The 23,453-nt window shown below is 43.1% G+C and overlaps 2 protein-coding genes across 3 annotated transcripts; both read right to left on the bottom strand.

Annotated features, from left to right (window-relative positions):
- Nucleotides 1–777: 777 nt before the first annotated feature.
- tubgcp5 (tubulin gamma complex component 5) lies at nt 778–15,519 on the bottom strand. 2 transcript variants are annotated; one of them, XR_010325768.1, is made up of 24 exons: nt 14,608–15,519; nt 14,361–14,414; nt 14,167–14,275; nt 13,938–14,034; nt 13,741–13,820; nt 13,420–13,555; nt 12,792–12,909; nt 11,838–11,927; nt 11,318–11,411; nt 10,418–10,664; nt 9,603–9,805; nt 8,230–8,345; nt 7,172–7,440; nt 6,651–6,849; nt 5,887–6,075; nt 5,320–5,502; nt 5,069–5,153; nt 4,758–4,878; nt 4,215–4,366; nt 3,583–3,708; nt 3,198–3,286; nt 2,616–2,716; nt 1,034–1,329; nt 778–996 (listed from the first exon to the last, which is right to left on the bottom strand). XR_010325768.1 is itself a non-coding variant. In XM_064310636.1 (23 exons), the coding sequence occupies exons 1-23, from the start codon at nt 14,739–14,741 to the stop codon at nt 1,283–1,285; spliced, it is 3,039 nt and encodes a 1,012-aa protein (XP_064166706.1). In that variant the 5' UTR covers nt 14,742–15,519; the 3' UTR covers nt 778–1,282. The 2 variants fall into 2 exon arrangements, 1 of the variants encoding a protein (XP_064166706.1); XM_064310636.1 differs by having other exon boundaries at nt 778–1,329.
- Nucleotides 15,520–15,859: 340 nt separating this feature from the next.
- LOC135240968 (protein XRP2-like) lies at nt 15,860–22,812 on the bottom strand. The gene is made up of 5 exons (XM_064311051.1): nt 22,473–22,812; nt 20,326–20,994; nt 19,391–19,505; nt 18,764–18,849; nt 15,860–18,655 (listed from the first exon to the last, which is right to left on the bottom strand). Exons 1-5 carry the CDS (start codon nt 22,614–22,616, stop codon nt 18,572–18,574), a joined length of 1,098 nt encoding a protein of 365 aa, XP_064167121.1. The 5' UTR covers nt 22,617–22,812; the 3' UTR covers nt 15,860–18,571.
- Between the last annotated feature and the right edge of the window lie 641 nt (nt 22,813–23,453).

Here is a 23,453-nt window from a genome sequence, read left to right as displayed (position 1 = left end):
GCACACGTGACTAAACTATTAATGGAAAACTAAAGTTTTTTTTTTTGTTCTTGAGAATTCCTTTTTTGGGAGCTACAAAGTGTATGGCATGACTCACCATAAAGTATCTATACAGTATGGTACAGATGTCTGGCCTATGTATAGTATTCAGACTGCCCCTCCGTATGAAGTTGTTATATTTATACAGTTTGTTGTCATTATAGTTCTCGTACTCTTCTGTATTGTGGGACCTTGTCAGACGGAGACAAACACCACCATCTGGGCAGTAAGCAGGCCTCTGTCTGTGTCATGTGTAAAGGATGTTGGCCTTTGGCACAAAGGAGGCGATCTTGAGTTGGCCCACAGTGAGAACTAACCCTCCCCCCCTCCACCTAACCCCTGACCCCTGACCCGAATCCCCATCAGGCTCTATACTGGGGTTATTATCATTAAGTTAAAAAAATTAAATAAGGGTGGCCAAAAGGATCTTTGAAAAGCGGGGTAAAAACTGGAGTCTCTCAATAGCCAAGTGCCTCATGATTGTATAATACCAGTATATGCATATAAGGGAAAAGAATAACAGCATACTGTTACATGTGGACATAGGTACCCATTTAACCTCTGTTTGGTGTACACACACCAAATATGGCATTGATCATTGCAGACATGACTTACGGTGCCACTCTAAACACTGCATTTTGCAAAAAATATTAATGCTTAATACAAAAGTTATGCGTGGCATAACACGACTGATTTCCCAGAATGCAGTGCACGTCAGAGATAAAGTAATACGCAGCATTTAATCTTATAACAAGGACAAAATTTATTGTCTTGTGAAAGAAGCACACAAAACAATCTGAGCAAAGGCAAGGACAAATACAAAGACAAATGTATTAAATATGTACATCTCCCTTAGACCCTGTTCCCACGTCTCAGTGAAAGCACCTATGATTGGGGGAGAGACATTGCAGGCATGAAATCGCAGTTTTTTTCCCCCACAATGCTCGTGATGCTTTACTTACTTAAAACGAAACTGTCGTTTCGTTCAGCAGACTCAGACTCAATTGCGACATATTTGTGTTATTTAATACAAAAAAATAAATAAATACATTTTTAAAAATCAGGCATGGGGCAAAACCCAACATGGCACCCAACATGGAACACAGGACTGTCAAACATTAACACGGGGAGAAAGAAAATGTGTCCGTTTAAGTGAAGATCGCATGGAATCAGTCTCCCAGCAGACCACGTCACACTGGTCTCTCTCTCTCTCTCTCGCTCGCTCGCTCTCCACAGCTGAGCCTCAGCACTGCTCGAACCCGGCCATCAGGGACAGGGCCAGGGACTCCACTGGTAAAGCAGGAACAGAGCTCCGCATTAGTACACCGACCACACGTGTGCCACTGTGGGGCGACATAATATGCTTCAGTACAAACATTTACAGCAATTTTTAAACCACGTTTACAGCTAATACAATACAATACGACAAAACTCTTATATAGCGCTCTTCATGCATACATCCCAGGACGCTTTACACACAAAAAAAGAAAAAAAAAGGGGGAGGGATCTGCTAGAAAAATTACCAGCTAAACTGTCATCGTTCACAGTGTAATGCTTAATCTTTGGAAGGCAGTGCGGTACAAAGTTGGTCTTGTAAAGGTCACAGGTTCGATTCCCCGGTAGGACACTGCAGTTGTACCCTTGAGCAAAGTACTTAACCTGCTTTGCTGGATAAGAGCATGTGCTAAATGCCTGTAATGTAATGTAATGCAATGCCTGTACACATTCATTAATCTGGAGCACCTGAGCACCTGAATTGTTGCCTTGCATGAAATCAGGTAAAAACAGTAGGCAGTCACTTGTATGGGAATGTCGGCTTAATGCATATGAATGATTTAAATGTCCGATGACATTTTTCAATAACTCCTCGTGCGTTTTTTTTTTTTTTTTTTTTAACAGCACATGCTCCACTGGCAGCATTTGATTAAATTTGAATCGGCTAGCTTGTCTGAAGAAAGTTTGTCTAAAAGGATGTCCAACTTCCTTTTCCATCACATCAAACTCATAGTAGCCAGGAGTAACTCAGAAAGATAGAACATACAGCTCTTCACTACATCTATGCGATAGCGACACAGTCTGGGTGAGCATTATATCTTACTTGGCCTTTGAGGGAGCATTATATTAAATTGCATCACCTTTCAGCCACTTAACAGACACCCTTTTCGAGAGTATGCACTTACGTACGATTTATGTTCCTTTAATTGATTAATAAACTTCTCATACAATCAATTGTACAGCTGAATATTTATTGAAACGGGTAAAAAAAGGGTACCATCGAAGTTCTCCACTTCCAAACCAAACCAACAGCCATGGAGCTGCAAGCCCAGTTCTCTTAACATTGAACTGCCACCAGCTGTGTTCACTACATTCAACAAGTTAAGGCTGTTTGCTGTCAAGAGCATCTGCTTCTTTTTAATGCACACAAGCAAATCCTCCAATTAGCCAGCAGAAGGCGCTGTTCAATTCATAAATGCACAACTGAGCTGAAAAGGAAAATTCATGCTGTAGAAAATCCAGATGAAACTGGCAAAAAGTTATATTGCTACACGGTGAAGAGAACACAGGGTTTAGCTTACAGTAAGGAAAGGATCCTCTGCAGACAGCCTTATTCAGCACTGTCACCAGGAACATGTGGCAGTTTTTGAAATCAGACTCCATCTTGTCAATGGATTCAACCCTAGAAAGTAGAATGGCAAGAAAAAGACCAGTAATGGTGAACACAGTTACGCTGAAGACCGACTCAACAACACCCGCACACATTAGCATCAGAGGAAGCACTGAAAAGGAAGCAGCTATTATACAGCTTATATTATTTATTCATAAAGTATATGAAGCATAATCGTTTGCAGCATTGTAAAAAAAAAAAAAATTGACATCCTGTGAATGAAGCACATAATTGAAATTTATTGCTGATTCAGCCACTTTACATTACATTACCGCCATTGAGCAGTCACTCTTATCTAGAGCAACTTACACAGAATTTTTACATAATATCCAATTACACAGATATTTACTGAAGCAGTGCAGGTTAAAGGTACAAGGGCAGTGTCCTGCTTGGGAACGAAACCTGAAACCTTCAATTCATGAGCCCAGCTCCCCACCCGCTACACTGCACTGCTGCCCACGCTGCTTAAACAGGTTTTAAAGTGGAAACTCACTTCCAGGCCCCAGTGCCCGCCTGCCAGCGGTCAGAGAACAGCAGGACCAGGTTTAACACCTTCATAATGGCCTCCTTCACAAAGCTCACCTGCAGGGACAGGTGAGATAGAGCACCTTTCACATGATTTACTGCACACACAGGTGAGACAGAGCATCTTTCACATGATTTACTGCACACACAGGTGAGACAGAGCATCTTTCACATGCTCTACTGCACAGACAGGTGAGATAGATCATCTTTCACATGATCTACTGCACAGACAGGTGAGATAGAGCATCATTCACATGATTTACTGCACAGACAGGTGAGATAGAGCACCATTCACATGCTCTACTGCACAGACAGGTGAGATAGAGCATCTTTCACAGGTGAGATAACCCTACCTTCTCTCTGAACAGACAGCGGTCATGGATGGTAGAAAGGTATCTGTAGTGGATTCTGATCAGCTGGTCCAAATCTTTGGCCTCCTGCACCTGGTGCTGGAACTCTAAACCGGTACTGTGCAGGATCTGAGCAGGAGACACAACCACAACAACACACACGTAAAACCCACTCCACCAATCACTGCCCACAGCCAACACAGGAACTGATGTAATCAGGGTGCAGTCACACAGCAAACTGTAAAACCATTAACCACTTAAAAAACACATTATTCATTTATTTTTACACACACAAACACACACACAAACAAGCACACAAATACACATGCAAGCGTGCGAGAAGTGCGCACATGCGCTCACACGCACGCACGTACACAAAAACACACACACACACAGACAGACACACACACACACACACACACACACACACAGACACAGACACAGACACACACACACACAGACACAGACACAGACACACAGACAGACAGACAGACACAGACACAGACACACTCACAGACACACACACACAGACAGACAGACAGACAGACAGACACAGACACACTCACAGACACACACACACGCAGTGTACACAAGCGCACATGCTCAGATGACGGGCGGCAGTTAAAGGGACTCACTCTGGTCATGATGTAGTTGTGCAAACTGTTCACAAAGTGCATGAGTTTGACCCTGAGCAGGAACATCCGGTGGATCTGCTGCCTGATGGGCAGTTTCGCTTTGCCCTCTTCTGCAGCGCACCCTTCCTGCCTCTGCGCAGCCGCAGTCAAATCTGCGGAGAGACCAGGAGAAAAACGAGGCACCAGGCCCTTCAGTCCCCACAACGTACAGGGCAGAGAAAAAAACACAGATGGAGAAAATGATGCCGTGCACTTCTCACACAGATCCACGATTTTGAGTGTGAGAAAAAAAAAAAGAAAAGAAAAAAAACACTTCCACAACATCACCACACGGCCATATTTTCGCTATACCTCGTGTGAATACCACACTCAAAGTCCTTGTAATTTCATGACCTTTCCAGAAATATAACCAGTACTTCGTAGCCGTTTTTCCAACGTGGCAGTTACTCCAAAACACAAGTTTAAAAAAAACTGAAAGACAGTTAACCATTTCAGTGTGATCACCACAACATGGCGTCCCGACCCTTAATAAGAAGCGCTCACCCCTGAACCGGAGCGTGTCCAGACTGTACTTGGACCACTTGATCTGCAGCAGGAACAGGAAGACTTGATTGTAGATCTTCTGGCACTCGGAGCTGATGACGATGTCCACGGGCCAGGGAACCTGACGAACACGCGCCCGTTTACACGCACACGCTTACGCCCACAACGAGCTCCGCGCTCACCGGCGATTACGGTCGGGGCTATGGCGCAACGGCAATGAGATTACGCACTCGGGATTAGGAGAAACCGTTTGAGATTACGCAAGGATTATGAGTGACAAACGCGCGCACATTCACACGCGAGCAAAGTACCTTGTAACTGAGGGTGAGACCATCAAAGCTGTTCACCGGAAGCTTTTTCTTGGCTGGATCAGCGGTTTCCAGATATATTGATAACCTAGAATAAGGGAGAGATTTTTTAAAAACAGGACTATTTAGCACTAATTATTCAGTTACAGTACTTACCAGGGAGAAAAGAAAACCATGGACAGATTCCAGAGCCAGATTTCAGTATCCATTCCTTAGTCTTAGTGAAGGACCTTGTCTTAGCGTAATTGCAGTACCTGGCACTGTCCTCTGGGTGGCGCTGTCCCACAGCCTCCTGCAGCTGCAGATTCAGGAAGGACAGCTGCTGCCAGCTCTGCTTCTCCACCACCTTGTCGAAGATGGCCGTGTAGAAGTCGTACATGGTGTCGCCCGCCTCCAACAGAAAGTAGCTGCGCATGGCCTGCAGGTACTCCAGCAGCCTGAGGAACCAATCACAGGGCAGGAATCACATGGAAGTGTCCAATCATGACTTGGCATGCGCATGGCGTGTGCATTTGTGCAAGAGGCGCATGCGTTGGTAAGCATCACCAGCTAACTAGTTAGACAACACTGTTAGCAGCAAGTGAACGTTCACATGCCTGTATTTTTCTTCCATATGAGGGCATCGCTATACAAAGCATACCGAAGGGCAGGGTTTATGATTAAGTGTACATTTATTCAAGAAGGTAATAACAGTGATCAAAATTTTTTTCATCAATACCATTTATGGGATACAATTATATTACACAGCAGGCTATGTGTTTTCAGATGTGTGTGTGTGTGTAGGTGCACGCGTGTGTGTATTTAGGAGAGTGCACACTCGCCTGTAGTCCTTTTTGAGCGTGCTCATGAGCTTCCCGCAGCACTGGATGTAGCGGTGCTGTATGTGCGGGTACAGACAGGAGCGCAGCGTCAGCTCAAACGTCTGGCAGGTCACAGACTCCGAGGAGCGCCCCACCGTCAGGTCAGCGCCCCAGAACTTCTCCTGGAAGTCGCTCTGCTCCAGGTACAGCCTGGGGGGGGGGGGGGGACAGGGGTGCATGAGTCACTGGGGAGAGGTGGTCCCGCTATCAAGACTGACTCGGGGGGTGGGAGTGCATCCGGCCCGACCACGGGAGGAATTTAAATTTGACGAGACATCCAAGTTAAACTATGCGGTTGTTCCCTGCACTTGGACTGGTACTTCTCTCTAGGGGTTTCGTCATACTTGTTCCTGGTTATGGTTATACACTCTGGATAAGAGCGTCTGCCAAATGCCTGTAATGTAATGTTTTTCCTTACACACTAGTAACCCCCCCTCCTTATCAATCAGGCACTCACAGTCTTCCCACAAAGGCTATCCTCTTCCTGCTCAGAACAGAACAGAACTAGCGGCTGGTGGAATGGGTGCATAATCTGCACTCTCCCAATCGACAGAGGGGGCTGCAGCGATGAGCGCAAACACAAACACTGGAGGATTCTGAATTAGGACTAAAAAATGACTAAAATAACATGACAAAAGAGTGATTATTTTACACTAGACAGCATGACCCCTGCCAGGCCCCACTCAGCCCCCCCCCCCGCCCTTCAGGGGGAGAGTCCTACCCACCTGGCGAAGTTAATAGCCAGCAGGGGGTCGTGGATGTCACCCAGCTCCATTTGGCGGGCCACAATGGACTGCATCCGGACCAGGCTCCGCTTGGTGTCCTGCTGCTGGGAGACCGTATCCGTGGGCGACGCCTCCCCACAGCGCAAGCGATTCTGCACGGACTCCAGGAACATCGTGTGCAGGCTCTTCCTCTCCCCGTCTGAAACAGGAGCACGTGCCACTCAGTTCCACATCAATTAACAACAACAAAAAAAATCAGCCCTTCATATCACTGTAAAACAGAGACTTTAGAATAGAACAGAATAAAACAGAACAAAATAGAATAGAATAGAATTTGATATTCCCAGGGGGAACTTCAGGTAAAATTTTTGGTACTATGATGGGCAGGACTTATAACTGCATGCTTTCGTGCCAGTGTGTAGATATGTACTTTCAGGTTCTTAGAACACCCCGTTCTGCATTATTGTGTTCTCACACCGAGAGAACACACTGTGTGGCACAGCTGCGAGATGACCTCTGACCTCTGGCGGCGTTCTGCGTCGGCTCGCCGTCCTTGCAGTCCAGGTTCTTCAGCAGCTGCATGGACTTGCCGGCCATGATGATGTGCTTGAGCACGGGCTTGAGGAAGGACACCATGGTGTGCCGCCGGCTGCCGGCCGCCTGGTCGCTGGCCGAGCTGCCGCTCGCCGCGTCGCTCAGCTTCTCCTCGCTCTCCACCGCCTCCGACACGCTGTACAGCGTGTACGTGGCGTACCAGAAGTCCCTGTGGTTCACCGGCACGTCCTTGTTCCTGGGTAACCACACACACACACAAAAAAAAAAAAAAAAAAAATGGCTTCAGCCCCAGTGAAACGTCAGCCTGTTCAAGAAGTCAAGGTTTTTCTATTGACCCCAGTCACATGGCCAGATCAAACCCACCGATTCAGTTTGGCTGAATTAAATGCGCTGATTTACTCATGTTTGCAATTTAGAGTTATAACAGAGCAGTTAGGCACGCCTCCACAGGGCAGTGACACCCCACAGTCTGGAATCACGCCCACATCACTGCCTCATGATTGGACGTAGTGTCAACGGAACTTTGTGACACGTAGCAGTGAAACGTCCCCACTCTCTGGACATACAGCAATGCGCTATGAAGCACTTATTTGTGCAGAATCAAAAAAGCTGGTCCAATTGAAAATTATTGGTAAACGTTCAGGAATGCGCTGTAGTGTGCAGGCGCCCTTGTTATAGAAGAGCCCCCTCTGGTGGACCAGGCTACTGCAGGTGTTAAGTGCCAGCTGCAGAAGCAGGGCAGTCCTCCAGCACAGTGACCGCACAGCTCAGCAGTTGAACAGCGGGGGGAGAATAAGAAGCAGCTCGCTACACGCTGGGCTGGTCGAGCGTGCTTATCTACGCTCTAGTAAGAGAGACTTCCTGCAACAACTGACAATAAATACAAATGCATTTGTGCATGCCGAACTGAAGACAAGGACAAATAAAGTAGATCAAACTAAGCGTTTACAAAAAATAATGTCCAATCGCACATTTTCCACGATGATCACAAGTGTCCCTTAACATACTGGCACACACCACGTACCTCTGAATGATGAACTCTTTCGCCGGGTCAAACAGGTGACCGTGAACGATCCACTCGTCCACCATGTCCAGGTAGGGGCGCACGGTCTCCACCCACATAGAGAACAGGAGTGCCACCTGAGACGGACAGGCACGTCCCGTCACAGATCATCCCACAGTCCCATTTCTCAAACATGACCGTTTCCTCAATCGAGTTGAAAGATGCGCAAAGATTAGAGGAGTCCAACTGGTGATAGCTTTAACACAATCATTTTTATTTAAAAAAGCTTTGTAGCACCAACTGTGTGCATTACATATTTGGAAATATACAAGATGGCATTTTTATGGAAAAGGGAAATGGGCAGGAGCCCCACGGATTGGTGCTGGATCCAGATTATGACCGTGTACAGTACTGACTGTGGCTGACAGCTGCACAGTACAGTGTACAGCTGACCGTACCATTGCCCAGGGGAAAAACCATTCATTTAGTAGGACTGTTCGTTCTTGTTCCACTCCATGCCAGGTGATACTGCATGGTGTGAAATGGTGTTTTTCATGAAAGGGGGTTTCTAACATGTCTCCCCCAGTCTGGTTATTTTGAGCCACCAAACTGGATCTGAATGTTTTTTTTTGTAATACAGCCAGAAGCAGATTTCAATAATGAGGCAGAGCATTTGTTTGTTCCCCTGTTCTGCAATTCACATGTGCTTCCCCTTAAGCACACATCAAACAAAATCTGTTCTTTTTTGTAGGAACTGTGCACAAGGGTGCATGATAAAATATGAAATAAAATATTAAGACCTAAAATAATATTATGATATGAAACAACATAAACATTCCAAAATGAATAGTCTATTTTAAAGTCTTAATAACAATTAAAAAAATTAAACTCATCCAAATATGAAGCATTTCAGCAATTTATGTCATAGTACATCAATGAGTGCCTTTCACAAAAGGCCAACAGATCTATTTAAAGGGTTTTTGTAAACAATAAGGAGGCAACCTGTTGGTTAAAAAACAATTGGAATACATGTACAGTTTGTTAGGTACATAAAAAACTTTTTCAAAAACATTTATAAATGACTCCTGGGATTGATTCTCTGCCTGTCACTCATTCATAAATGACTCCCGGGATTCAGATTCTCTGCCTGTCACTCATTCATAAATGACTCCCGGGATTCAGATTCTCTGCCTGTCACTCATTCATAAATGACTCCCGGGATTCAGATTCTCTGCCTGTCACTCATTCATAAATGACTCCCGGGATTCAGATTCACTGCCTTTCACTCATTCATAAATGACTCCCGGGATTCAGATTCACTGCCTGTCACTCATTCATAAATGACTCCCGGGATTCAGATTCACTCACTCATAACCGAACTGCGGTCAGCTCACCGTCTGCTCCGAGGCCTCCCCGACGCTGTCGTACTCGATGATGGACTTGTACAGGGTGTTGAGCAGGTGGGAGGCCCGCACCACGTTCGGGGTCCCGGGGGGAACCTCGGCCACGCCCGTGCAGAACACCCGGTGCAGCACTTTGATCTGGGTGAGGTGCGGGGTGAGCCTCTCCAGCACGGCCGACAGAGTCACCGTCTCATCTGCCGGGGGGGGGGTACACCAGGGCATTTCTTAAACCATCATGTTTTACCATCTCTCTTCCACCTTTTTTTACATCATAAGATATTTGACGGATTTACTGTGTTTGTATACGTCCCCTCTTTCTTCAAGCAAAGTGACCGGATCAGTGGTTAGGTGTCAGAACGCCGTCATTTAGAGCCAGAATGACGTCCTTTATGGCCTTATCTGCCTGAAGGACACTGAGTAACAGGACGTCCAGAATGGGGGCTCAAGGCCCATTTACAGAGGCACTGCACAACTGGACCATGGGATCTTAAGGGAAATACTGCTCAGCTACAAAGGTGGAAAACTTTTTTACGTTTTTTTATTTATTTAAATGGCCCGTAATAATAAAAACCGGAAAAAAATAACATAGGCTGCCCATGAAGCTAGAGTGTCTGGCACAATAATAATAATTATAATAATAATGGGCCCAAGGAAATGGAGCATACAATATGCACATTCCCCAAGAGCCAAGACACGAAGAAATAAAAATGAAAACATCGTGAGGTACTGCGATGTGAATACATCAACTCTGACAGGCCTGAACTTAAGGAGCTGTGGTCTGAATTGAGTGGTTCAGCGAAACCTGCCTTCGACGATGATGCCCTTCTCGATGGAGGTGAGCTCCGCCTTGAAGCTGGTGAAGTACTTGTAGAGCGCCCAGACGAAGGCCTGGTAGGTCCTGAAGGGGGGGTCCGAGCCCTTCTTAGCGGAGGAGCAGGTGCCGGGGGGGCACGGCTCCGCACTGTACCCCGTCACCTCGTCGATGAACCTCTGCAGCTGGAGAACAGCCTGGCCGTACGCCGCGACGTGCTCCAGCACCGAGCGCAGGCAGTTCTGCAGCACCGGGACAGGGCCGCTCAGTATCATCATTATAATTATCACTATCATCATCATCATCACTGACATCATCATCATCACTAACATCATCATCATCATCGTCACTAACATCATCATCATCATTATAATTATCACTATCATCATCATCACTAACATCATCACTATCATCATCATCATCGTCACTAACATCATCATCATCATTATAATTATCACTATCATCATCATCACTAACATCATCACTATCATCATCATCATCATCACTAACATCATCACTATCATCATCATCATCGTCACTAACATCATCATCATCATTATAATGATCACTATCATCATCATCACTAACATCATCATCATTATGGAGCACATATCATCAGAGGTAACACCGATTGTCGGCAGCATAGGTCGGAGGTAAACCACGTCTGGCAGTCGAGGTTCCGGTTCAACACCACCCCTAATGCTGCGAATGTCTGAGCAGCACCTAATTAACGCTCTGTGCGAATAATGCATCATTTAAACGCTTTATAACGCTATAATCATCCCTTTCATTCATCATCACTAACATCATCATCACCAACATTTATCCATGAAACTGTACAAACTCTCCTCCATGTAAGAATATGAGAAATGAAGCGTATGAGAAATGCACTCACGCTGGTCAGGTGAGTGACCACCACGTTCTCCCTCACGGACACCTTCCCGTCGTGCTGCTGGAATATGAACGACTTCCTGACCCCGGACAGAAGCCTGGGGAGGGGGACAGGGCGAAAAAGGGATGTGTTCTTATTAGTGCCATTCCAGAACCTTCCACAAAAGCTCGGAGAGGGGAGAGAAACTGTAGGGATGTCAAGGGGCAGGCCTGCGCAGCGCCATTGCGGAGCAGAACGGAACGTTCCGTCCGCTAACGGGACTCCCAGTCACATTAAAGGCATAAATTAATTCTCTGGAGTCTAGGAGCAAACCCCCCCCCCACACACACAGAGCAATTTGCATTTTCATTGACATAATCCCCTTTAAAATCAACATTTCATTTTATGCAAACAAGGGCAACGTTTCGATCATTTGACCTTACTCAGGCTGCAAAAGATAGAGTGACTTCTCAGTATTTTTTTTTTTGTTTTTTTTTGAGTGATCTGTAACAAGGATTTATACAAGACACCCCCATCATCTCACCACAGAACCTCCCGTATCGCTTGGGTCTCAGTGACAAAGGACTTCTCTTCTGGAAGGTAGAGCGGGTCAGTGTTGTATAAGTGCTGGTCCCTGCAGATTGGGAGAATGAACACAAAAATCAAAATAATTTTCAAAAACATTTAAAAAATTTTTTTAAAACAGCTCAATAGGTATGCTTAGGTAGTGCCAAAATAGTTATTACACACTATCAAAATACACCATTAGTCAAATACAATTACTTCAGATTTTAGCTAAAACAATAATCACATACTATCACAGACATCATTGTCAAATATAAATGCAGATTTTTTGACTACATGCACACTCGACAATTTTCTTGAGCAGTTAGCCCAATAAACAGGGACTGTTAAAATAAACATCAGACCAATTATTCCAAAATCATGTGGTGCAGAAGCATAAAATTTTCTTCTTCTTCTACCATTACCTATACAACCCATTATTCAAAACCCACCAAGTTTGCCAGACAGGTAGAGAATCAGACTAGCTCGACTAGTTAGCTAGTTTGCTAATGTTGGACAGAATCTGTTGGCAAAAGCCATAAGGCTGGTAAACATACATTGTATTGCAGCTCCTACACTGTGACAGGGGATGTACAGACAGAGACAGCCACATTCTGTTGTGTTCGGTTTTTTAGCAAGAAACCACAAAAATAAAACCTTGTGAAAGATTTATGTACTGGGATATTTTGCACACAAGCCAATGAGCCTTATTAATTATCAGTATTTCAGTTAATAATGAATCAATTAATATAAAACCCATGAAATAAAACCACATGAAAGACTGACATACTGGGATATTTTGCACAAAAGCCAATGATACTTATCAATTATCAGTACTTCAGTTAATAATTATCAATTAATATAAAATCCTGAAATAAAACGCTGCGCTGATAACTGTTTTTGTTTTTAAAGCAGTGAGCGGTCGGTCTCTCACCAGACGTTGAGCAGGTTTGAGTGCAGATGAAGACTGTGGGGGAAACGTGGGGCTTGAGCCACCCAATATGGGGTCACCACGTGCTGCTCCAACCACTCCTGTGCATCGGGCTCAGCCACTGCAAACCCCACAAATCACATTACAGTACAACCACAAATCACATTACTGTAACTCCACAAATCACACTACTGTACCCCCACAAATCACATTACAGTACAACCACAAATCACATTAAGGTACCTCCACAAATCATACTACTGTACCCCCACAAATAACATTCCAGTACAACCACAAATAACACTACTGTACCCCCACAAATCACACTACTGTACCCCGACAAATCACATTACTAAAACCCCACAACATGTGATGCTGCCTCCCTGTGCTAAGACACTTATACCAAGTTTTCACACATCCCAGACACTCATAATTATTTTATTACTTTCTTTTCATAGAAATTATACAGTCAATAGTCCCATATTTTTCAAGAACAGTATAACCTTTTATAACAGTTGCCAGTCGCCATGGCTACATAGAAGACGGTACGGTAAACCAATATTTTGACCATAGAAAATTAACAGCCCTAGGACAGGATTCTATGACCTCAAATATGACTGTACATTCTCACCTGTCCACCCGACCTGCACAGTCTTCTTGGACTGGTCCTGGTCCTCCAGTGGTGTTCTGTCCACCTGTATCCCAGAATCTTCTCTGCTGAAGGACATTTGACTGTCTTCTTCCTCGCTCTCCTCCTCTGACCATTCCTGAGGGAGTCCATAGTAACGTGAAGCACACCAAACACTGCTTGTTTCTGTTTTGAATATGCAGCTTTAAAAGTCTGTTCTGAACATTACGACCAATAGCCAATTATTTATTTATTTTTTACAAAAATGACCAGTATTCCCTTTAACAGGGAACAAACAAGTCAAAATGACCAAAAACAACTCACAGGTGTATCTGGATAGGGGCCGGTTTCAATCTCCTCTCCCTCCATCAAATATTTCCCCCAGTCAAAGTCATCTTCTTTCTCTACATACATGAGAATATATATTTTAAAAATGTGCCGATAAATGTTTACTAAATGTATCAAAACGATAGAGGAGGGCTAGCTAATTTCCACTAACAGACATTAATAAACATACTAACCCAACTCTTTCCTTCTGGGCCTCTCACTGTAGTTTGAGTTGGACGGAGAGTCCGAGAGAAACAGTAACAAAGCTAGGATGCTGTGATGAACATCTGTCTGCAATGTAAATGGTGGACAAGAGTAAGAGCTCTGCGGCAGGAGGCGGCTAAGACCGTGGCAGAAGATGCATTAGCTATATGACAGCACAACATGCTAATCCAGAGTTCCCCACTCACTACAGCAGCGTACCTTGGTTCCCTCTACGTTGGGTAACGGTGAGCTCAGGAACTCCTCAGTCAGCTTCATCCAGCTCTGCGCTTTGCTTAAGTCCGAGTGAACGATAAGCTTTTCATAAATCCTTTAAAAGAAAATCATCGGTTACAATATAAACGGACAGTGTACCTTTCCTAAACGAATTGTTGCAGATTTACATGAGAACTTACCCATTCACAGAACGCTGCACTTTGTGACTGTTGACATCGAGGTAACGATGAAACCTGTTCATTCATACATAAAAGTAAGCTTATTGTTGTTTTAACCCTTACTTTCAAAATACATTCGCCACTAATCATTATCACATAATCACTAATCACTAATCATACCAAACCAACTGGACAGCTTGCCATGAATGAGAATTTGACTACTCATCATAATTATTAATATCGTTAGTAAGGTGAGAAGAGATCTGACCTGAAGTTTGACCAGGCGAATTTGAGTGCATTCTGAAAATTCTGGTCCTCTTCGTCCTCTAGCCCACAAATGTGTTTTATCAATTGCTTGGCATCTTTATCCATGTCTTTTTCGAAATCCGTCCAGTGAGCCATTCTGACAGGTTTTGTTTGCTAGCTAGCCAGCTAGCTCACAGGAAGGCAACACCTTCACTTCGGTGCAAACCAACTGAGAAATTATAGTCTTAAATTCCTGCTTGCAATAAAGCTAACAAACCAGCAAACAACTATCTACTTGCAGCGGTGGCTAGTCAGCCATGCACTAACGTCTGTTAGCTTCCTAGCTAACGTTAGCTAGAAATCTAGCACATACGGTGCTAATCAATCAAGTAGCTAGCTACCGCTAGCTAAGGTAACAAGATGCTCTGGTGACGTCTTCGACAACTTAACATATTTGGCCAAGATATTTTCATTAGTTTGCCAGGATCACGCCTTGTTGCAGTGGAGTGTATACTGTTCCGCCGCTACCAAACGGTGGTCCGCTAGCAACCTAGCAATTTCGTTACTGCCTGTGCAACCAACCCATATCAACACAGTTTGAACCAACCGAACAACCCGCTCGTTTACAGACGTGCATATTTAATTAGAGAGCCAGCACGCCTTCAGTTAGCTCACTGAAGTTCATTGCGCTAGCTGGTGAAGTCCCGGAAGTAAGCCTGTACCGCGCATGCTGAGGGCAAAACATTGGAGCACCCAATAAAATGAATGGGAATATCTGACTTTTGAAGGCTAAATAAAACTTCCCCGACGGTATTCTGAAATTCGACTAAGGTTCCTTACGTTTCCTGAGAAGCAGATTGTAAAAATATGCGATGTGTAAAAAAAAAAGAACATTTAATATATTTTCCTAAGACTTCTGGACCAAAGCAACCATTGTTCCTATCTGGGTCTACTTTCCCCCAGTTACTTCTCCTAGTTGCACTAGCGTGTGTCTACCCTCTAAATTCCATATTACGTAATACACAACATTGTTCATTGCCTAAAACCAGAATGTGTGATCATCCTCACCCTGGTTTGAGATCTAATCAGTCGTAGTTTCATAAAATGACATCTTCCGCTAATCGCATTCTGCATTGTAGTCGTCCCATATTTTGGTTGAATGCACAGAGGTGTCTGGCAGTAACATTAGGGGCAGCAGGTTCACTAACTGAAAAATCATAAACATATTGACTGTGTGCATATAACTTGTGATATAGAGAACCTGAAACCACTACTGACAGAAACAGTTGTTTATCACACTTTACATTCAGTTCTACAAAATACATCTATACAAATATGAAACAAAAATACAAAAGCCCAACATGATTCTTAAGTGTACAAATGTAGCAATGTGAACTTGGTCTACTTGTGACGTGCTAATGCAATGTTCTCCGACATAGATCTCGTAGAAATTATGCGTCAGCTAAAAGTATTCTTTTCAAACGAAACCATAAATTTACATTTAAACTGTTGTCAAATTTGACCCTTCAAAGTGAAACAAAAGTTCATTACAAATTAGTGCAAACTGAACTATGAATTCAAACTTGTTTCAATTAAAAAAATCAAATGACTAAATACAGACAAAATTTTGACACAAGAAAAATAATACAGACTGGGAACAAGCAATACTAGAAATAAAAAAGAACTTATTTCTAAATAAAACCAATTCATAGGGCCTATCACCTATTAGAGCAATAAAACTGCCTAAAATTAGGAGTACAGGTACTGATCCAAAAATGTTGACTAAAATCTGTACGGAAGGCAAACACTTTAAATATTTATAACCCAATACATTTTTACTCTAGTTACATAAATATGACAAATACAAATGCTGTATAAATGCAAAAAAGTATACATCTGAAGATATGCTATACAAAACTGATTTTTTTGTACACTGCCAAAACACAAAAACAATGTCTTACGTATGTCATACTCAACAAATAGCTGGAAATGGTCAATAATATGTTAAAAAAGGACTGAAACAAAATGGTGGCTCCAGTAAACTGGAGTAAACGCATCCATTTGCAATTCATTATTAAGGAAAGTGTGAAGACACTCACCAGTGGACATGAAACTGACATTTAAAAGCAAATGTACATCTAACAAAATAGAGCACTGTACCAAAGTTTACATTCAATTAATGACAAACTGTGTGCAATTACATATAACAAAACTATTTGCATCCTACTTGTCTGATTATTTTAAATTCAGTAAATGGTTAAATGGAATTCATATGAACGGCTGCCGTTCAGAATACTGGCATTTAAAATATACAGTTGAGGCCAAAAGTTTACATACACCTAGGCTAAATACATTCAAACTCAATTTTTCACAACTCCACACATTTCATGTTACTATACATTTCCTGTGTAAAGTCAATTAGGGTATCTATTTTATTTCCATAAGAGGTAATTTCAAAATAATAGCTAAGAGACAGATCTATTTCAGCTTTTATGTACTATATCATATTTTCCAGTGGGTTGAAAGTTTACATACACTTTCTTGGTATTTGGTGGCATTGCCTTTTAATTGCTTTACTGGAATCAAACTCTTGGGGTAACCTTTCACGAGCTTCTCACAATACTTTGCCAGAATTTTTTCCCTTTCCTCTTGACAGAACTGGTGAAACTCAGTCAGGTTTGTGATCCTCCTTGCTCAGATACGCTTTTTCAGTTCAGTCCACAATTTTTCTATGGGATTCAGGTCAGGGCTTTGTGATGGCCACTCCAATACTTTCATTTTGTTGTCTTTAAGCCATTTTGTTACAACTTTGGAGGTATGCTTAGGATCATTGTCCTGCTGGAAGACCCAGTTGCGACCAAGTTTTAACTTTCCAGCTGATGTCTTGAGGTGTTCCTTCAGTATTTCTAGATAATCCTCCTTCCTCATGATGCCATCTATTTTCTGAAGTGCACCAGTCCCTCTTCTAGCAAAACACCCCCACAACATGATGCTGCCTCCCCCATGCTTTAGTCGGAATGGCGTTCCCTCAGATTAAAAGCCTCACCCTTTTTCCTCCATACATAGTGCTGATCATCATGGCCAAACAGTTCAATTTTTGTTTCATCTGACCAGAGAACACTCCTCCAAAAGGCTAGGTCTTCGTCCAGGTGATCACCTGCAAACTTCATTCTCGCTTTTTTATGCCGGTCTTAGAGTAGGAGCTTCCTCCTTGTGCGACAGCCTTTCAGGCCATGGCAATGTTGGATTCTCTTAATGATGGATGTAGATACTTTCGTACCTGATGCCTCAAACTCCTTCACCAGTTCCTTTGCTGTTGTCTTGGGGTTCAGTTGAACCTTTTGAACCGAAGTTCATTCAGCCCTGGGGGTTCATTTGTGCTTCCTTCCTGAATGATGCAGTGCCTGTGTGGTCCCAAGATTTTATATTTGCATACAACAGTTGTCATGGTACCTTCAGTTGTTTGGAAATTGCTCCCATGGAGGAACCGGACTTGTGGAGGTCCACAAATTTTTTTCGGAGTTCTTGGCTGAGTTGCTTTCCCATTATATCAAGGGCAAAACGGCAGTCCTCTAAAGGTTGGCCCGTAATACAGCCACAGGTGTCAATTAACTCCCAATTAACTCCTAATTATGACAATTGGCCAATCAGAAGCTTCTAAAAAGTCATTATATCAATTTCTGGAATCTTCCAGACTGCTTAAAGAGACAGTCAAGTTGGTGTATGTAAACTTTTGACCCACAGTAATTCTGATATAGTGAATTAAAGCTGAAATAAATCTGCCTCTAATTGATTGTTTTAAAATTACCTCTGATGTGAACAAAGTAGATGCCCAAATTGACTAGCCAAAAGAAATGTATTGCACCATGAAATGTGCGGAGTTGTGAAAAACTGAATATCTTTAGCTTAGGTGTATGTAAACTTTTGGCCTCAAATGTATACACAAAAAATCAGATACTGAATTTTTCCTTCCAGGTTTCAGAGTTTCATAATCCCATTTGCATGTCCGCAAAATTGAAGAAGTTGTCCACATCGGCTGAGGACGAATTCCTGTTTTCTGAAACAAAAAGCTGGGAGAAAACAATCAAAAGGCATTAATCTCACTTAAAGATCACATCATGTCCACACTATGATTAAAATGTGTAATGCCCTATGGAAGAAGAAGCAAGGTGCTTTACCTTGGTTCCATTGAAGACTTCACTGGAAATTTTCCGGCAAGCCTCCACCACACCATCTCCGTTCAACTCCAGAGCCACAACAGGACCTAAAATAAATTAACAGTTACTTCTCAGATTTTCCACAGCCCATCTGTACTTCTACTCCATGTTGAATCAGCACAGTCCTAAAATTTCAGTAGCAAATTTAAGCAAGTATAAAAATTTTTATCCATGCATATTACACTCTTCCCAGGTGGGTGCTACATATTAACAGTGTTTGGTGTGAGCACCCTCCTCACTGAGAAGCACTTTCAGATCATCGGATTAAAGGCACTATATCAGGGGTGTCCGATCTTCTCCAATAAGGGCCAATGTGAGTACCGGTTTTGTTTTAGCCCAGCACTAAGGCACCTGATTCTACTTATCAAAGTCTCGACTGAATTAATTGAATCGGGTGTTAGTGTGGCGCTGGGCTAAAACAAAACCCTGTCCTACACAGGCCCTTTTCGGACAAAATTGGACACCGCTGCAATATATAAATGCAATTACATTATATTTACGCAATACAGACTTACAGTGTCCTTAATCGCTGTGCATAATGCATATATGGCAGCAAGTGCATCTGAAGTTTTGCCACTATAAACACACCTTTAGTTATCAACTCCGTGAGCTCGTCCGCATTGTTGTGGAACACCCTTTTGACGTCTTCAGGGCGCATTGAAACCTCCTTGGTTTGAATGAGAACAAACCCCTTCTGTGTCGCCTGTTTTGGCATGAGGACAAAAACAGAAAGTATGTTACACGTGAATCATATGTATGAAAATGAACAGGGTAGATACTTTCAGTTGGATTATATGTTAACGAATACAGATTTTACTTAGGAGCGATGGGACATTTTACAATTTTCTCTAAACAATTACAAGCCTGATTTGTCCAAGTGTTTACTGTAGTACTCTTTTTATTTTTTGTACCTAATGCCTGTTTAAAAGCAGTAGACCATGTTTAAGAATCTTGAAGAGAGTACTTGCTTCCGCGAGTCAGGGTTCCCACCCATAATTTTCATTTTTATTAAATATATATACTTAATAAAAATAATCATTATTCAGTTTTGTCTGTGCATTCATTTCATGTTACTTTATCCATTGCAACTTCTTCCCAGTACCAATATATCAGCTAAACTCATAAACTGCATATTTCACACCTTATGCTAACTGTAGTCCGTATTTTCAAATAAAAAGGAGACCAGAGAGTCCATCCTCCTTATGCATGTTTTTCCACTGTATTCAGTCAGGGGAGAGCAGCGAGAGTCACAGATAGAGTAGAGATCACAGCACAGAAAGTGAGGGTTCCAGCTCTGCCCGACTGTAGTCATTCTGACTATGCCGCATAAAAAGGGAACACGACAAATTCTAAATGTAAAGCTTTCGCCATTTAACTCGAGCAACTAAATGAACTAAGGGAACTTACATTACATTACATTTATTTGGCAGATGCTTTTTCGAAAGCGACATACAATAAGTGGAACCGAAGCGATGCATCTTAAAGAGGGAATCGGAAATCCAGCAAAGACGGCCCTCCCTCACCTCATGGATGAGTTTCCTGGCGTTGGCGGCCGTGTGCTCCCCAGCGAAGAACATGCAGAGGCAGGACTCCTCGCTGACCTTACGCCTCCCGCCGTGGGTCAGGGGCACGACGCTCTGCTGGGCGTCGGCGGAGACGCGCACGGACCCGAACTCGGATTCGTTGTCCGGCGGGGGGACGCAGTCCAGCACCGAGGTGTTCTCGGGAAGCAGGCTCCAGTTGGTCTCCCCGGAAACCGGAGTGAAGTCGTGCACGTTGCTCCAGTTGTTGTTGAAGACGCTCAGCCCGGCGTCCTTGAAGTGGGCGGCCAGCTCGGGGTAGTGGTACTGGAAGCAGCCGAACTTCATGCCCGTGGAGGATTCGATGATGGGCTGGGTGGCGCAGCACAGGAACACCTCCATCTTTTTGCAGTCGCGGGTGCGGAACTGCTGGCACGCCACCACGCACTTAATCTCCTTGCAGTCTCGGAAGAAGACGCTGCCCTTGACGGGGCCCAGCACCACGCGGCAGTTGACGCAGTCGTCAATCGTGATGGTGGCCGAGTGGTCCAAGATGAAGATGCTGCAGTTCTCACACTCCTGTATGACAAACTGCTGCCCGTTGAGTTTACCCGGTAGGCGGCCAACTGTAGCATCCTTGAGTCCCGTCAGCATGAAGTCCTTAGGGTCCACCTAGAAGAACATCAACCGACCACAGGCTCTTGAGATGAAAGCACCACATGTTTATACACTAGTAATGCTTTTTTTTTTTTTTTAACTGCTGTTTTTATATTCTTATAATGACTGTTTAGTGTTATTACATTCATTATTGAATGTTATTTAAATATTTCACATTGAGATGCACAGTTCAACTGCACATAACAAAATATGGTATTATAATTATATTTTACTGAACAGAGGTGAAAGCCTATATCTAGGTGACAAATGGTTGTCACAGGTCCTGTTGTTTCATAGCATATTGAGAAGACCTTTCGGATACAAAAGGTTTAACTCCGTCGTAAAATTAATAATGTTAAAATCTCTACACATGAATAGACTGAGGATTTTTTTTTTCATTCATATAATGCGTTATTCATCACATTATCCGCAGAGATCTTAGAAACACTGAAGCTTACTGAGGGTAAATCAAAACGTTCTAGCATAAGACTTTGGGAATCTTAAAAAGGGGGTGTACAACGCATTTGAACTGATCTCCACGTGTGTATGGAAGTACTGAAGTATGGTCCATTGGAAATGCTCCATACGGCACTTGTAACCAATTTAATGAATGGACGGTTATCATCTGCCATCACCACTAGAGCCGAACAGCGCCAATTTAACGGGTCCTAACGAAAGAAAAAAACTCTACCTAGTGAGACGTGTAATACTTTATCAATAAACTAGATACCACAGCAACTGTGTTTTAGATGTCATCTGTTGATGGCAAATCTTCGTTCTTTGAATTCTGTTTGCGTTTAACACAACGTGGCTCTCAGGCTGGTCGCTTCAAATGCAGTTGACAACCCAGCAACGTTACACAGGCAGATGTTGAGGTGTAACGGCTAGCGACCTAATCAAGCTGCATTATACACATTAGCTATCGTTGAAGACTTATACCTAGCTGGCTAACTAGCCAGCCAAGACACCTAACCTTAAGTGTGCTGACTAATCTGATTATGAGCTCAAGCAAAATATATTACCTTAACAAGCTACACGAAAACACTGCACTGGAATACTTGGGGTCATTATGTCATGGGAAAATAGCAAAGAGGTTACATTTGCTAGTTAGCTCATAAACGAACTGAAGGTAGCCATACCAGATAAAGTACTGCTAAAATTAAAACTGTACACTCGTTGTCAACGTTAATCACCTATTCTTGGTATTTTACTTGGCACGCCAGTGTAACTTTTCTTGCACATCCACTGTGCAGTGTACATTATGTTACTGTATTAGACTAGCTAGCTAACGATAACTACGACCAACGCTAGTGAATCACCTGCCCAAGCTATCTTACTTAAGTAGCTATTATGAGGTTAACCCTGTTCAACTAGCCACAGCTGCGTAGCTAGCGCTGAGCTGTTTCACACAATCACTTTGTTATCCACGCCATGTAAATTAGCACCGTTAGCCGGCTCAGATATAATGTTAACACCATTAGCCTGCTCCCTACCTTCTCTCGCTTGTCCCAGCTGTACTTTGGTGCCTCTTCAACGTTGTCGCTGGCCGCATTGTTAGTCGTGTTTTCTGTCGTCGGGGGAGTAAGATCCTTTTTGGATGATTTTCTTTTGGATTTCTTAGAAAAGAAACAGCCCATTTCTAAATAGTGTCACGACTTGTGGAAATGCAAATACAAATGGGTCCAATATCAGGAATTTTCTCCACTGTGTCGGTAGGTAAATAGTATTTATTTATATTATATCATAAATGTCTGCCGTATTACCTACAAACACAAAACAGACCACTTGAGCGCCTTGCGTTTCCTTACCAATCAAAACAACCAATCAACACCTTGCAATTCGTTTACTTGGTAACAGCGAATCACAGAACGGGAAGGAGGAAGCGTTACCTAGGTAAAAACAACAACCAATCAAATCTGCTTTCTATTCTAGAAGAAGGGCGCCTAGCACAACTACAATATTAACGTCCGTTACGTGTCCAGTTTAGAAAGAAACATAAAAGGGCTGTTATTGTTCTTATTATGGAGACAAATAACGATTCCACACAGCAAAACAAATGCTTTCTTTTTCTTGAGTCTTCTTCTGCCTATGTGTTGCTACTATATTGTAACAATCCACGTTAGATGTCAGAATCCAGACATTTCTTTGAAGTTGTCAGATATAGCTGCAGACTGTACGTGTATCACTGGAAAAAATGAAACTGTGGTTCAATATATGTGTGAACGCGTGTTCACGTGTTCATGCGCACAATAGCCTAACAAATTATACAAACAAGAGTTGGAACACTGACAGTCTTGAAACTGTTTGCATCAAATAACCATTTAGCACGCCTTATTTTAAAAAATGGTCGTAAGAAAAAGTCACATTTTGCATTACATTACGTTTATTTGGCGGACGCTTCTATCCAAAGCGACGTACAAAAGTGCATACCAAAAGTCACTGGAACAACTACAAGGACATTTAAAGGACAAAAT

The sequence above is a fragment of the Anguilla rostrata genome, chromosome 15 (assembly GCF_018555375.3).
Source record: "Anguilla rostrata isolate EN2019 chromosome 15, ASM1855537v3, whole genome shotgun sequence".
Lineage (NCBI taxonomy): Eukaryota > Metazoa > Chordata > Actinopteri > Anguilliformes > Anguillidae > Anguilla > Anguilla rostrata.
The sequence above is the reverse complement of the archived record's forward strand: the minus strand, read 5'-3'. Positions and strand labels throughout refer to the sequence as shown.